The following is a 15,309-nucleotide window of genomic DNA, read 5'->3' as shown; positions in this document are numbered from 1 at the left end:
TTTACGTGGCTATTCCCTGAAGATACTCTTTCCATAGCTGTGGATGGCATTGGGGAGTTGGGGTGCAGACCTGTGGGAGCGGAGGCCGGTGCCATCTCAGAAGTCAGGGGGTGAGAGGGATGACCCGAGGAGGGGCTTGAAGAGGACAGGTGGATTCTAAGGGCTTCCTGCCATGCAGGCCAGTGGCAATGTTTCCCTATGAGGGTTTTCTCAAGTTCTGGAGTCACAAGAATAGACAGAAGGACAGGCAAGCAAGAGGATGGCAGTTGGTACTGGCAGTCTGAGATCCCTTCCCTGTGGTAGCTGAGCCTTCCTGCCCTCAGTAGCACCTGCTCTGTGTCCCCCAGAGATCGACCATTACCTACAGTGACTGCCCTTCCCTAGTGCCCTCCCTCTGCCCTCCAATGCCACATCCCTGGCACCTAATTTCCCCAGTGGCATGGAGTGAGACTCATATTTGGACTCCAGTCTCTCATTTTCTGTTCCTTTATACTGAATGCTTGTAGTGTGCTGGGAAAATTCCCAGAAATTCCCTGGAGCTTCCTCAGACCCGGCTCTGAGTCCTCAGTGTTCTGGGGTCGCTGTGAGTGTGGTCTCAACAGAGAAAGCACTTGCAGAATGGGACGCATATACCCAGGCTATGGTCTCTTTGTAGCTGGGAGGCACCTCCCTATGTCTAGGTTTCTTCCCTCAGTGTAACAGCTGAGGACAGGGGGCCTTTAGGTGACCTAGTGCTGTTGATCAGATCCGTGTTGGGTGTGAAAACAGCAAGTGAGCTCAGATTATCGGAAAACTTGAAGTGAGCATTGGTGTGGAGCACGTCAGGCTGAAGCCGTGAAGATGGCCAGGGAGGGTCGTCATTGAGGACCAAGGCCCTGAATGTTCTAGGGTCAGTTCCCTGAGTGTCTTTCGATGGTGCCCCACTCAAATGCCATGCAGCAGTTTCATATGCAATCTGAACACAGAAGACTTTTCTTTTTGGTTTCCATGATTCCTTCCCTCTAAATACAGACACACACACACACACACACACACACACACACATTCACACTCACACAGAGACACACAGACCAGGAAAACAACCTTAAATGAAATAAGAGGCTGGGATTCACTTGACAGCTCCCTGAGTAGTGGTTCAGGAGGTTGGACTCACAGGGGTGCTCTCCAGAGACCCAGAGAGCTGTGATGGTGCAAAACCCTGGCCCTCTACACTGGGCTATACTGTGGGGTGCACCTACACGGAGGGTTGACCCCTGGTCACATCATGGACTATGAGTCAAGGGTGCCACCTATGCCTTGAAAGAACAATCATGGCCATAAATAAAGTCTCCTGTAAGCAGTCCATGTCACCTTCTGGACTCCACACCCTCAGCAGAACATCCCCTTGTCTTCCTTCCTGACATCTTTCCTCAGTCAGGGAGCCACGTCCAGTCCCACGGAGCTGTGCAGGGACAGGGCCCCATCCCACAGTGTCCCCTGTGCCACAGAAGATGCCTTCACTCCTTCCCTTTTCTGCCAGTATCCTACCTGAGGTTGGTATGGCTATTCAGTCCTCAGGAGAAACTGTCATCCTCTCCAACCACCTGACCTCCAATGCCTGCAGGACATGTGACCCTTCCTTTCTGGGTCCCCATGCCAGGCTTAGGAGGGGCTGCAGGCTGCAGGCTGCAGGGTGCAGGGCAGGGCACATGTTGTACCTTTAACCCAAACTTCCTGCCTTTTCCAGCTTTTGTTTTTCTTTTCTACAACTGCTCCCCTATAGGAGTCCCCTCCTGGGTGGAGAAGTGGAATGGGTTGTGTGGCCCTGAGGCTGAAGAGTGGTCCCCAGGAGCCTGACCTGGGCTCCCCTGAGGGCCTGATTCCATCTGGTGAGTGGCCACAGCCTGAGGAATGCCACCAGCTAAAGAGCACAGTAGAAGCAAAGTGGGGGTTAGAGATTGCCTCTGGCTCCCCTACATTGTGCAGGGGTCTCAGTGCAAGGACTGGGCGGGGTTGTGCGGAGGGTGCGGTGAGAAGGCTCAGAAGATTTTACATTCTGCGTGAGGGTCCAGTTGAGGCGGTGTCCCTCCCTTTCACATCTCCCTAGAGACTTTGTTGGATTGCTGCTGACTCAGGAGTGGACTGGGAAGGTCCTGCCACCCCAGGGAAGGGTCACACTACTGTCAGGATGAGCAGTGCGTGTGACGACTGGGAAATGTGCATATCTGTGCATGCCCAAAGAGAATTCCTGGTTGAAGGAAATGGAATTCGCTGACAATATTCGGGATGTGGGACCTGAAAGGGGAGGGCCCAGAGAGGAGGACAGCGGGCGGTGTACCCAGCACCAAGGCCGGGCAAAGGACACTTGCAGGTGGTGAGCTGTAAACACCATGACATTTGCTTTGTGTGAGTTGTTCCTTTCCTCTCTCCCAGCAACTCTGGCTGTTTCTTCTTGTGAGTTCCCAGCCTTCACTTTATTTCTGTCCCCTTCCTTTGTCTCTGATCTCAGTGTCCCTTTGAAATCATGTTCCATTTTCTGTCCCCGCCAAACTACTCTAGCAGGAGAGAACCTGTTCCTGTCCATTCTTTTTGCCCTTCCCTTGCACTCCTGGACACGGACACTGACTTAGCTTTCTGAGGGTGATTCTGGGTGCTGAGCCGGATAAGGACACCCAGGCTGCGAGGGCTGAGCAAGCTGCCCAAGGCCACGCAGCCAGCTGGTAGCCGAGCTGGGCTGTGAACCCACCTGTGTCTTGATTCAAACTGCATCTTCTTCACAGGAAGATTCGGCGGCTCAGTACCTGAGCAGGAGAAAGGTGAAAAGGTCTGAATGACAAGACTTAGGGCAGCGGGGGCTCCGCTGTGTGCTGGGGATGAGAGCTGGGTGGAGGGGAGCAGTGAGGAGTGGGAGACCAGGAGAAGGAGGTTGGGAGAAGTGTCCTCAAGTCAAGGCGTTCTTTGGAAATCCAATGGCATCTGATTAAAATGACATAAGTAGATCAGCAGGGAGAAACTTGAGGACTCCGTTCCAGAGCGTTGGAAGCTCACCTGCCTACCACAGCCTTTGCGTTCTTAAGTTCTCCTGTCTGAACACTGTCCACACTCTCCTTTGACCCCATCCTGTCTCTCTGTCCCCCTAAAGCCATGTGGCTGTACCCAGTGGCCCTCCTGGGCCTGGACTACCTTCTGCACTGGCACCAGGAGAGGCAGGTTACAGGCTGTGTGTACGTGTCCATGTCATCACATGGCTCTGCCTGCTTGGCCAGCTTGACATTCAGCACAAGCTCATTCTTACCCATAACTGCAACGTCGATGACAAATAGGTGGTGCCGGTCTGGGTGATATCCGTAGCACCTCTGGGACTCTGTCCCATCTTCTTGGTGCTCACAAACTCAGGCATCATTTGACTCCCGACCTCCCTTGCCACTGCTCACCCAATTAGCCAGTGTCAGCTTCGTGGCCCTTTGACCCCACCCTGACTCATCTCACCACCTACAGGTGCCTTGTCACGGGGCTTAAGGGCAAATGCTCTTAGGGACTGGGGACCTGGTGTGTCCGCAGTCCTCCACTCCCTCCATTCACCTGGTCACTGGGGAGAAGCGGGGCCTTCCTGGAGTACAATGGGGACTCCCTTCTGCTACCTTCATATATACGTACTTGTCAAAGGTAGAGAATGAATTTACAGTCACCAATTCTATCATAAGTGCTCCCAGAAAAAGGCATAAGCAGTCTCTTTCACTTATTGCACCATGGAAAATTAATTTTTTGTTTCTGATTTGTATTCCCCCTGCGATTATCTGATGTCCACTTACCATTACAATTCCCTGGCAATCACATCATCAGCCCTGGGCCCTTCGTCTTTCCCCCTCTAGTAGCTGGGCTTCACACCATGGGCCTCCCCTGGCAGGACCCTGCTGGGTTTTCCTTCAGGACAGTGGGGGCACAGCCACCCAGGGGAAAGTCCTTTGGCTCTAATGAGGGAGACGCAACTAGAGGCAGAGAATAGCGAAGGGGGTGACAGGGGGATCCTTTCTTTTAGAGCAAAGAACCAGGGTTTGCCTTTCCTTGACACCATGATTTTACCTTAGTTTTCATTGCCTTAAAGTATCGGTTAAAAAGTTTATCCACGCCCAGAGAGTTGACCCCTAGTCTGTGGGAGGCAAGGGTCTCCATCTGAAGGAAGAAGAGGCAGGTGTGTTCCAAGGTCGGGCTGAGAGGGACGCCCTGAGGAGGGATTTGGAGAGGGCAGGTGGAATATCCCGGGCCCCTCGCAGCCCTCACAGCCACAGAAAGGAGGGGCAATTGTTTCCTTCCCAGGATTTAGCAGGTAGCCTGGAGTCGCAGGAATAGACTCAGGGATGGGCAAACAAAGAAAATGGATCCTGAATGGGTGAGGTCCCTGATCCCACCTGGGTGTCAAGGCCTCCTTCCCCACAAGTACCTCCCTGTGGCCCTCAGCCTCTGTCCTCTCCTCCAGAGCGGCCACACCTCCATCTCCTGCCACTCCAGTCAGTCCCTGACACTCCTCCGGTCACATGGACTGAGAGTGTCTCTGGACCCCAGGTTTCATAATCTGCTTGCCCTCACAAGCACATGCTGTGTGCCAGACACAAATTCCCTGGGTGACCAGAGCTTCCTGAGACCCAAGCTCACTGGGTCTTCACTCTGTTGATGATGTTCTGATGAACATGGATTCATAAAGATGAAATCGATATGAATTTCAGAAATTCATATATATTCCCATTCTCAGTACTCATTGGAGAGCAGCGATGCCTCCCAGTGGTCTTAGTTCACCTCCTTCAAAAAGACAATGGAGACATCAGGGCATTTTATTCTATTGAAAAATATATAGTAATGTGACCACGTTGGCTTAATCATTTGGAGCGGTGCAGAAGTAAATGTTTCCAGAGTGGGGGACAGACAGAGCAGAGAGGATTTCTGAAGTCTAAGACGTGGGTTAGAGGGGAGATCCAGTGTGCATGGGGTGAGGTGAGGGCATGGGAGGGAGGGGTGGGAGGGGTGCTGGAAGAGGTGGGGCTGGGGAAAATCCAACCATGTCTGATCAGCCCTTGACAGCATTGAAATCACAATTGGAGAATGCCTGTTCGTAGGGAGACCTTTGGAGCAACAAAACAGAGAGTGCTGGAACTCTAGAGCAACTGTAGCTGCCAGGCACCATCCTGTGCAAAGACATGTGGCTGTACCTGGCAGCTCTCGTGGGCCTGTACTACCTCGTGCGCTGGCACCGGGAGAGGCAGGTGGTGAGCCACCTCCAAGACAAGTACGTCTTCATCACGGGCTGCGGCTCTGGCTTTGGGAACCTGCTGGCCAGACAGCTGGACATGCGTGGCATGAGGGTGCTGGCTGCGTGTAGGACAGAGAAGGCGGCCGTGCAGCTGAAAGCCCAGACGTCAGACAGGCTGGAGACTGTGACTCTGGATGTCACCAAGACAGACAGCATCACTGCAGCCACCCAGTGGGTGAAGGAACGTGTTGGAGACAGAGGTACCCCCAGATTCCTCTTTACGTCTCTTTTCTCTCTCTCTGGGATGGGGGAGCCTGTTCTCTATTAACTGTGAAGACTCCCAAGGTGTCTGGATTTTCAAGGACTGTGAGCTTGGGTTTTCCGGAGCAGAAGTCCTAGAGTGATTGAGCCTGAGCCACAGGGTCAGAGGAGCACAGCCTGTGTTTAGGGTCGACTCTCTGGAGGCAGGTTGTGCCCTTGAGCCAGACCTTGAGCCTGGCATGGGACAGTGGGGTTCTGGGCCAGGCTGGATCCAGGCTCCTGATCTCAGCATTTCTTACTGGTTCCTTCACACTTGTCCCCCCTGAGGCCTCTGGGATTATCTGTCCTCACTTGACTCATAAGGATGGAGGCTTAGAGCGCTGAAGGGACTTCTTTCAAATATTCGGTGATAATTCCTGTTCTTCTGCTACATTACCCTGCCGGTTCTTTTTGTTAAAAGGGAGATGATGGATTTCTTTGTTCTGATTAGAAATGTAAAACATGTTCATTGAGGAAAACACTGAAGAGGATAAAGGCAAAACAACATTTACCGTTGTTGATTACTCCACAATAATTAGACTACCTCATGTATTGTGTGATCAGCTTTATACCATCCAATCTCTTCTAAAATAGAATATTCAATATCTGCATATCAGAGAATATAATCTATTTAAGCAGTCCTATGTTGTTGGACGCTGAACTTAGTTTCTCAGTTTTCCTGGCATAAACAACAACTCAGCAAGCATTATGTAATAAGTTTTGTTCACATGCTTAGCAATGTTAGTCAAGTAAAGTAAAATAATTGGATCAAAGCATACTCATTTCTTCTTTTTTTTTTTTTTCGAGACAGAGTCTCACTCTGTTGCCTAGGCTAGAGTGCTGTGGCGTCTGCCTAGCTCACAGCAACCTCAAACTCCTGGGCTCAAGCGATCCTTCTGCCTCAGCTTCCGGATTAGCTGGGACTACAAGCACACACCACCATGCCCAGCTAATTTTTTCTATATATTTTAAATTGGCTAATTAATTTCTTTCTATTTTTAGTAGATACGGCGTCTCCCTCTTGCTCAGGCTGGTTTCCAACTCCTGCCCTTCAGGGATCCTCCTGCCTTGCCCTCCAGAAGTCTAGGATTACAGGAATAAGCCACTGAGCCCTGCCAGGAATACTCATTTCTTGAAGGCCATGAATGGTTTTGTGTGGGGGAAGGACTAATATGCAAGGCCTTTTTATCTTTCCTATATTCCTGCATTCAAACTCTGTCTAACTGCACCCCAACCCTGGCCCAGGAAACACTCTGGCTCTGCTGACCTTGCGTCTGTAGGTGGGGAAGTCAGACTATTTCAAATCCTCCATGTTGTGCTTTAGTCCCTGCATATCAAGCAGATAGTCTCCATGAGGGCCAAGTGTCGGGGGAGCCCTGAGGTGATGTCAAGGGTGGATTTTAGGGAGGGTGGAAGGAAGGTCGACACTGCCTGGGGCCAAGGGTGCCATCCGGACCCTGCTGTGGGCTGAGGCCTCCTCCCCAGTCTGCCCTGTGTGTCCACTCCATGGCGAGCTTTGGAATTCCCCGGTAGAGACGGTCACCTTTGCCACCTGAGCAAATATTGCCTCAAAATCGGCGCACGTTGCATCACAGCTGTCCCCTGATGTCCAAAGGTGGCCTGTTGTCTACGCTCCCTGAGTCTTAAGGTTTTCAGTGTGTGTGTGCCCACCAGGATATAGAAAACAATTATTCATGGGTCTGTTTGTCTTTCCCTTCTATTCTTTTTTTTTTTTATTTCAGCATATTATGGGGGTACAATTTTTAAGGTTTCAATAAATGCCCTTTCCACCCCTCCCCCCACAAGTCTGAGTCTCCAGCATGACCATCCCCAGATGGTGCACATCTCACTCATTATATATGTATATTCCCGCCCCTCTCCCCCCTGCCTAATACCCTATTATTGCAGTACCTATGCGACCACTTAGGTGCTGTTCAGTTAATACCAATTTGCTGGTGAGTATATGTGGTGCTTGTTTTCCATTCTTGGGAAACTTCACTTAATAGTATGAGTTCAAGCTCTAACCAGGAAAATATGAGATGTGCTATATCACCATTGTTTCTTAGAGCTGAATAGTACTCCATGGTATACATATACCACATTTTATTAATCCATTCTTGGATTGATGGGCACTTGGGCTGTTTCCACAGCCTTGGAATTATGAATTGTGCTGCTATAAACCTTCGAGTGCAGGTGTCTTTTTTGTAGAGTGTCATTGGATCATTTGGGTAGATGCCCAGCAATGGTATTGCTGGATCAAATGGTAGATACACTTGTATCGCTTTAAGGTATCTCCATATTGCTTTCCACAGAGGTTGAACTAGTTTGCAGTCCCACCAGCAGTGTAGGAGTATAGAATTTTTTTATTTCCATCTTGATTTCTTCATTTATGAAGTAATCATTTAGTAGGAGGTTGTTTAATTTCCACGTTTTTGTGTAGAAATGTGAGTTTCTGTTAGGGTTGATTTCTACTTTTATTCCACTGAGATCTGAGAAGGTACATGGTATGATTTCTATTTTTTTAAATTTCTTAAGATTTACTTTGTGTAAATCTCTAGGATATGGTCAATCTTAGAGAATGTCCCGTGAGCTGATGAGAAGAACTTATATTCAATGGATTTTGGGTAGAATGTCCTGGGTCAGTCAGACCCAGTTGTTCCAGGGTTTTGTTTAAGTCCATTATTTCTTTATTAATTTTCTGTTTGGAGGATCTGTCTTGTGCCGTCAGTAGGGTGTTGAAATCTCCGGTGATTGTGGAGTTGCTATTAATCCTTTTGCTTACATCCAGTAAGGTTTGCTTTATGAAACTGGGTGCCCCTAAGTTGGGTGCATATATATTTAAAATTGTTATCTCTTCTTGATGAAGTGTGCCCTTCACCATTATATAATGACCCTCTTTGTCTTTCACTACTGTTGTTGGTTTAAAAACTAAATCGTCTGAAATTAGAACTGCCACGCCAGCCTTCTTTTGGCTTCCACTAGCGTGGAATACTGATCTCCACCCTTTTACTTTTAGTCTATATGCATCCTTGCAGGTTAGATGTGTCTCCTGAAGACAGCATATACTTGGCCTGTATTTTCTTATCCATTCAGCCAGCCTATGTCTCTTGAGTGGAGAGTTTAAGCCATTCACATTTATTGAGAGAACTGATAGGTAAGGTAAATTACTGTTCATTCTGTTGGGTTGGATGTTGTTGCAGCTACTCCTGGGCCTCTGCCAGCAGTCCAGACCACACGTCACCAGGCCTCCCCGGATTGTGATGCCTGCAGGGAGGTTCCCTGCGCAGAAACGCTGCCTGGGCTGGGCGCACGGCCTCCCTTTGGGAGGAGGGTTGCCCTCTAGGACGCTGATCTGCCCCTGGAGGCACACACACCTCAGCAGGCTGTTCACAAATATCCCTTCTGTGCCCCGGGCAATGCTAGACCTCGGTGCACGGGATCTGGACTGCAGGTCCGACCTCTGGGTCCCAGAGTTCAAACTGTATCTCCACCAGCGAGAGGAGTTCCGGTCCCAATTCACCCACAGGGAGCCCAAGCTGTGTCTGTGTCTCTCAGCCTCTGAGTCAGCACCGTTCTCCTGGGAACACCATGCCAGCAGCACCTGGGAGGGCTGGCGGGTAGAAAGCTCACAGTCTGAGTTCCCCTTAGTCAGCTGTAGGGTCCCAAAAAGGGAAGGTCCCGTTCCCTGGAGGTGCCTCCGGCTGGTGGCTGTATTGTCTCTCTGGGCAGCCGCAGGTAGGGTCGGCGGAGGGGAGAAGGAGGCAATATGGTGCCTGCTGCGTGGCTCGGGTCTGTGCACATGGAGGTGCACAGTGATTTGGGAGGCTGGTGCCGTGTCCGCTACAGGCTCAACGCTAGCTGGCGGCGGCTGTCTCTGGGCTGGTGTCCGCAGGTCTCTCCACCCGCTGGGGAGCCCACCAGCAGTCCCAAATGCAGGGGAGGGGAAAGGTGTTTTATCCACCTACCCTTCCCGCTGGTCTACGGGCTGCCCCGGCGGTCTCAGCTTCCAGTTCTGCTCCGAAGCCTCCTCCCGTGGAGTCTCCCGGGGTCTCAGGTACCCCTCCTTCCGGCGCTCGTCTGCTGTATGCTCGCCTTCTTGCTTCTTTTTTCTAATTTCTGCTAGAATCTGTCTTTTCTGCAGAGACACTCTTTCTGACGGTGTTTCTCGTCCACCATCTTGATCCTCCTCCTTTCCCTTCTATTCTTTCTCTTGTCAGGTTTTTCCTTGACTTCCAATTCCTCTTTTACTGTCTCTGTCTCTCTCTTTTCATGAGATGTATGGTAAGCACTCACTCTATTTTCTCAAACTCTATCCATGCACTTAATAAAGTTGGGTTCATTGCATGCTGGTTTTCAGTCACTGCCACCAGAGATGACTAGGACCATCCTAAACTCTAATTGTTTGAAGAATATGCAAACCCTGACAACCTTAAATCACCTCGTCCTCATTTCCTTCCTATAATCTTTTCCCCATACCAAGTAGCACATTCTTCTTGACTCCATAAATAAACTCAACTGCAATGTGAACTTGAACCCTAGCTCCATCCCCACCACACACACACACAAATAAGAGTTCTTCTCTCATCTTCCCACTGTCCCCAGGACTCTGGGGCCTGGTGAATAACGCTGGCATCTCCGTGCCCTTTGGCCGCATTGAGTGGCTGACCAAAGAAGACTTCATGACAATACTAGACGTGAATTTGCTGGGGATGATCGAGGTGACTCTGAGCCTGCTGCCCTTAGTGAGGAAGGCGAGGGGCCGCGTGGTCAACGTCTCCAGCGTCTCGGGTAGAATGGCTGTTACAGGTGGTGGCTACAGCATCTCCAAGTTCGGTGTAGAGGCCTTCTCGGACTCCCTCAGGTATTGCAGTGGGTAGGGCCATGCCTGAGTCCTCCTGTTCCTGGTATTCTCTGGGAGCATTTGGCTAGAGTTTGATTTCATCACAGATTTAGAGGCCCTTTCTTTGAGTCCCATCCCTAAGGCTTTGGGCCCCACCCCCTTTTGGATTTAGCCAGCCATTCTACATGACCTCCCCTCCTGTTCCTGTAGAGCAGGGGGCACAAGGACTAAGAAATGTTATAACCTGTCTCTGAGCCTTCTGAGGAGGCCCCCAGACAGGACATGTGTGAAGCAGCTTGGAGGTGGGATACTTTGGCTGCTGGGCCCATGTCCGCAGCCACCAAGATGCTCGGGTGCAGGGAGCCCTTGAGGGGCGGGGGCGGCCTCTGACTCAGCACAGCACACAGCAGCGGGCACTAGTGTGAGAGCAGCAGCAGCGCAGCCTAGGACAGCAGGGGTTGCTCCTTGACCTAGAAACTTGCTGACAGGAGATAGAAAACCATTGTTGCCAACCGTCATAGATGTTGTGAAGGCAGCCCCCAGATTTGGGGAAGGTCCTGGCTGTGAGATGTGAGCTGAGAACTGGAGACCTGAACCTCGCAGCCTGCTAAGGAGGGGTGGGCAGGGCTCCTGATGACAGGACAGTGTCAGCTCCAGGCAAGGCTGAGCCTCACTGCACCGCCTATGCTGTGGGGTATTCTTGGGCCAAACAACAAGGTCAGGACAGGTGTGGGAGGCTTGAGAGGTGGGCAGCAGTGGGTCGTGGAGACCTGTGGGTTCTGGACACGTGCTGTCCTTCATGCCGTTGGCTGTGGAATCCACAGATTGGATGTATTCAGGGCGGGTATTAGATCTAGGGGCATCTAGACCCCTGTGGGCTGCAGGGAGCAGAACGGCTGTGCGTGTGGGGAGCCCAGACTGAAGGCAGAGGGATGCTCCCCAGAAGACAGCCGCAGCAGCCCCGATTACAGATGGCCAGGGAGTCACAGGGCAGGAGAGGGAGGAAGGGGACCGAGGAGCATAGAGGGTGAGATGGGCGAATCCTGGTGATGCCCTGGATGTGAGGGGCGAGGGGGAGATAGCCCAGCAGTGGTACCTGGCAGCTGATTCCAGGGGATTCGGAGCTAGTGACCTCAGTGAGTAAAGTATGTCATCCCTACACTCGGGCAATGCCATCGTCATAATTTCTGTTGGCCTTCTGCTACACGTCCCAACATGTCAAGGTTTCTTACTTTTTCTACCACCACCCTGTGTTGGATTTTCATTAGGTTTATGTGTGTTTTGTGTTTGCTGCAAGACCTCTGAACTCCGTGCCTTCTGCCTGTCTGTCTACCAGGAGGGAGCTTGCCCCCTTTGGGGTGAAGGTGGCTATAATTGAGCCTGGTGCCTTCAAGACAAACATGAACAACACCGAGAGGATTTTGCTGAATGTACAGGCGGTGTGGGACCGGGCCCGACCTGAGATCAAGGAGATCTATGGCGAGAAGTATCTGGCATCCTGTGAGTGCACTGTGGACAGTGAGAAAACTAAACCTCAGATCATGATTAATGTCTCCAACACCATGAGGGTCTGACTTCCTTCTGGATAGGGGGGAGAGGGAACGTCAGCCTTGGCTCAAAGAGGGGATCTTCAGCTCCATTCCCAAGGTGCTGTGTGGTCAACAGGTCAACAAGAGAGGTAAACCACGTTCAGTATAGTTGGAAATTCCGTCCCATCATATTATTGAAAAACAAACTAAAGACAGAGAGGGAAGATGCCATGCACTCATGGCCAGCTGGGTTTAGAGAGGACTGGTTTTCCTGTGCTTCAACTCTGTCAGCTGAGAACTGCTGGAGGTGTGGTGGAGTCCAGATATTCTCAGGAGGAGAGGCCCAGGGTGGCTTAGTGCGGACCAATTTTTCTTGAGATAATGATGAGTCAACCTCTGGGGAACCTGCAATGATCAGATTTGGGACCCATCACTGTGGGGCCCAGGCATTCTTACAGACTTTCCTCCTAGCATAGAGCTGTGAAAGGGAACAGAGGGATGTGCCACTCGATGAAGGCTGTTTTCTCATCCTCAACAGGCCTGAAACTACTATCTTCACAGCTTTTGCCAGAATTCAGTGAGAATCTGTCAGAGGTGACAGACTGCATGGAGCATGCGCTGACCGCCTGCCACCCCCGCACCCGCTACTCAGCTGGCTGGGACGCCAAACTCTTCTACCTCCCCATGAGCTACATGCCCACCTTCCTGGGGGACGCCATCCTCACCTGGGCCCTCCCAAGGCCAGCCAAAGCCCTGTGAAGCCAGATGTTGGAACTTGTTTGGGTGGGGTTGGATGCTGTGTGAGAGGGGATGTGTCCTGGGGAGAGAAATAGGGTGGAGAGAGGGAGCTGTCATGTCATCAAGTCACGTGTCCCACCTCCATCCTCCCCTCCTGGCTATGGTTCTCCTGGGTTCATCCATGCCCCCAGAAATGTTAGTAGGAAAGTGTCAAGTTATGCAGCTGAGAAACAGGAATCCAATAGCATTCCTGGTTGTCTTGTTGCCTTGGGTGGCCACTCAAGGCTCTCAGGCTCTTGGAACAATGGTGGGGGGACAACAGGGGACGGTGTGAGCTGGGAGATGGAGGTTTAGTACACACCTTATCTGCCTGCTGCCCCTCTCCTCAGAGTGTGCTTTAGCCTGGTCCGGCTACACCCTCCCACAGGGTATAAATCGCTTGGAGGTGGTCACAGACCTCTCCTGTCCCTGAAGATACCCATGTATGTCGGGTAGGGATGGGGAGAAAGCCATCAACCTGGCTCGTTGTCCTCAGGTGTCTACTTAGCAGGCATTGGCGGGAAGGTGCTCTGCACAGGGATCTTTCCAGAGGACACATAACCAGTGTTTCTTGTGACTTCAACCCATGGACTCCCTTGGATTATGTTTCCCTACAAACACTTGATAAGTTCAGCCATGTTCAGGGATTTTATTCTATATTTTTCTGTTACTACCCAAATTCTTAGTAGTGGGATTTTAATTTCTTAGGTAAGCTACCCTTAAATTTCAGACATAGTAGATGAAATCCCTGTCTGAGTCTGGGTTTCCTCATCCGCCTCAGCACTCAAATTCAGTCCTCAGAAATCGCAGTTTGACAGTCTCTAGGACTCCAAGGAAAAGGCAAAGAGAATGGCCAACATTCCTCCTGATGCAGTAATTAATTGTCGGCAAACAAGGAGGACGTGATCCCATAGGGGGAGTCTGACTCAGAGGCCAGGAAAGGAGACAAGGAAGAGAGTTAAGGCTGCAAAACTGCCAGAAGGAAACTCCCAGGATTTGGTTGAAGGAACAATGAAATGAGTTACACACAGCAGGTGTGATAGCTTTTACACTTCTATGCCCTGAAGATACTCTTTCCTTAGCTCTGGATGGCATCGGGGATTTGGGGTGCAGACTTATGGGATCATGAGGCCGGTACAGTCTCAAAAGTCAGGGGTGAGAGTGATGACCCGAGGAGGGGCTTGAAGAGGACAGGTGGATTCTAAGGACTTCTGCCATGCAGGACAGTGTCAATGTTTCCCTATGAGGGTTTTCTCTAGTGCTGGAGTCACGGGAATAGACAGAAGGACAGGCAAGACAGAGGATGGCAATAAGGACTGCCAGGCCCAGATCCCTTCCCTGGGGCAGCTGGGCCACTCCGCCTCAGCAGCACCTGCTCTGTGTCCCCAGGTATCGACCCTCACTGTGGTCACTGCCCTTCCCTAGTTGCCCTCCCTCAGGCCCCCACCCCACATCCCTGACACCTCCGTCTCCACTGGCACGGAGTGACACTCACGTTTGAACCCCATGTGTCATTTTCTGCTCCCTTATGCTGAGTGCCTGTTGTGTGCTGGCCAAATATCCAGAAATTCCCGGGGCTTCCACAGACCGTGCTATGAGTCCTCAGTGTTCTGGGGTTGCTGTGAGTGTGGTCTCAACAGAGAAAGCACTTGCAGAAGGGGACACAGATTCCAGGGATAAGGTCCTTTTGTAGCTGGGAGGCACCTGCCTAGGTCTAGGTTTTCTTCCTTCAGGGGACCTTGTGCTGTTGAACAGATCCGTGTTGGGTGTGAAAACAGCCAGTGAGTTCAGATTATCCGAAAACTTGAAGTGGGCATTGGTGTGGAGCACGTCAGTGCTGAAGCCATGAAGATGGCCAGGGAGGGTCGTCCTGGAGGACCAAGGCCCTGAAAGCTGTAGGGTCAGGCCACTGAGTGTCCTTCCATGCTGCCCCACTAAAAGCTAGCCAACAGTTTCATATGCAATCTGAAGACAACAGCTTCTTATTTAACGTTAATAATTCTTTCTGTGTCAATAGACATTGAAACACACAACACACACACATACACATACGCACACCAGGAAACCAAACTGAAATGAAATAAGAGGCTGGGATTCACTTGACAGCTCACTGGGGAGTTGGTTAGGAGGCTGGACTCACTCCCAGGAGTGCTCTGCAGAGAGTGGGAGAGCTGTGAGGGTAGACACCCCTGGCCCTGCGAGGCTCCACTGAGAGGTGCAAAGACCCTGAAACTGGACCCCTGGCCTACCTCCTGGACTGGTAGCAATGGGGCCACCATTTTCATCAGAGAACAAACATGGCCATTAATAATGTGTAAAGTAAAGCAGTGCACGTCTGCACACCTACCCCAAGCCGTCAGTAGAACCTCCCCTAGTCTTCCTCCATGGCATCTTTTCTCAGGGACGAAGCAGGTCACCTGCCTTGGAGCTGTGAGGGACTGGGCCCAATCCCACAGAGTGCCGGGTGCCACAGAAGCTGCCTTCACTGCTCCTTGCTGCCCTGGTCCTCTCTGAAGAGCACCAGGCCATTCAGTCCCCACTGGAATCTGTCATCCCCACCGACCTCCTGATCTCCATTGCCTGCAGGGCATGTGGCCCTTCCTTTCTATGTCCCCACTGGAGCCTTAGACAGGCTGCAG

General features: G+C 51.3%; 1 protein-coding gene across 2 annotated transcripts; it reads left to right on the top strand.

Moving 5' to 3' along the window:
* Positions 1 to 2,137: 2,137 nt before the first annotated feature.
* Positions 2,138 to 14,634, top strand: LOC142873384 (retinol dehydrogenase 7-like). 2 transcript variants are annotated; one of them, XM_076007391.1, is made up of 5 exons: positions 2,138 to 2,795; positions 5,091 to 5,484; positions 10,127 to 10,385; positions 11,701 to 11,864; positions 12,432 to 14,634. In XM_076007391.1, the coding sequence occupies exons 2-5, from the start codon at positions 5,172 to 5,174 to the stop codon at positions 12,650 to 12,652; spliced, it is 957 nt and encodes a 318-aa protein (XP_075863506.1). In that variant the 5' UTR covers positions 2,138 to 2,795; positions 5,091 to 5,171; the 3' UTR covers positions 12,653 to 14,634. The 2 variants fall into 2 exon arrangements, with proteins under 2 accessions (XP_075863506.1, XP_075863505.1); XM_076007390.1 differs by lacking the exon at positions 2,138 to 2,795 and having other exon boundaries at positions 5,017 to 5,484.
* The last annotated feature ends 675 nt before the right edge of the window (positions 14,635 to 15,309 follow it).

This window comes from Microcebus murinus, chromosome 10 (assembly GCF_040939455.1).
Source record: "Microcebus murinus isolate Inina chromosome 10, M.murinus_Inina_mat1.0, whole genome shotgun sequence".
Lineage (NCBI taxonomy): Eukaryota > Metazoa > Chordata > Mammalia > Primates > Cheirogaleidae > Microcebus > Microcebus murinus.
The sequence above is the reverse complement of the archived record's forward strand: the minus strand, read 5'-3'. Positions and strand labels throughout refer to the sequence as shown.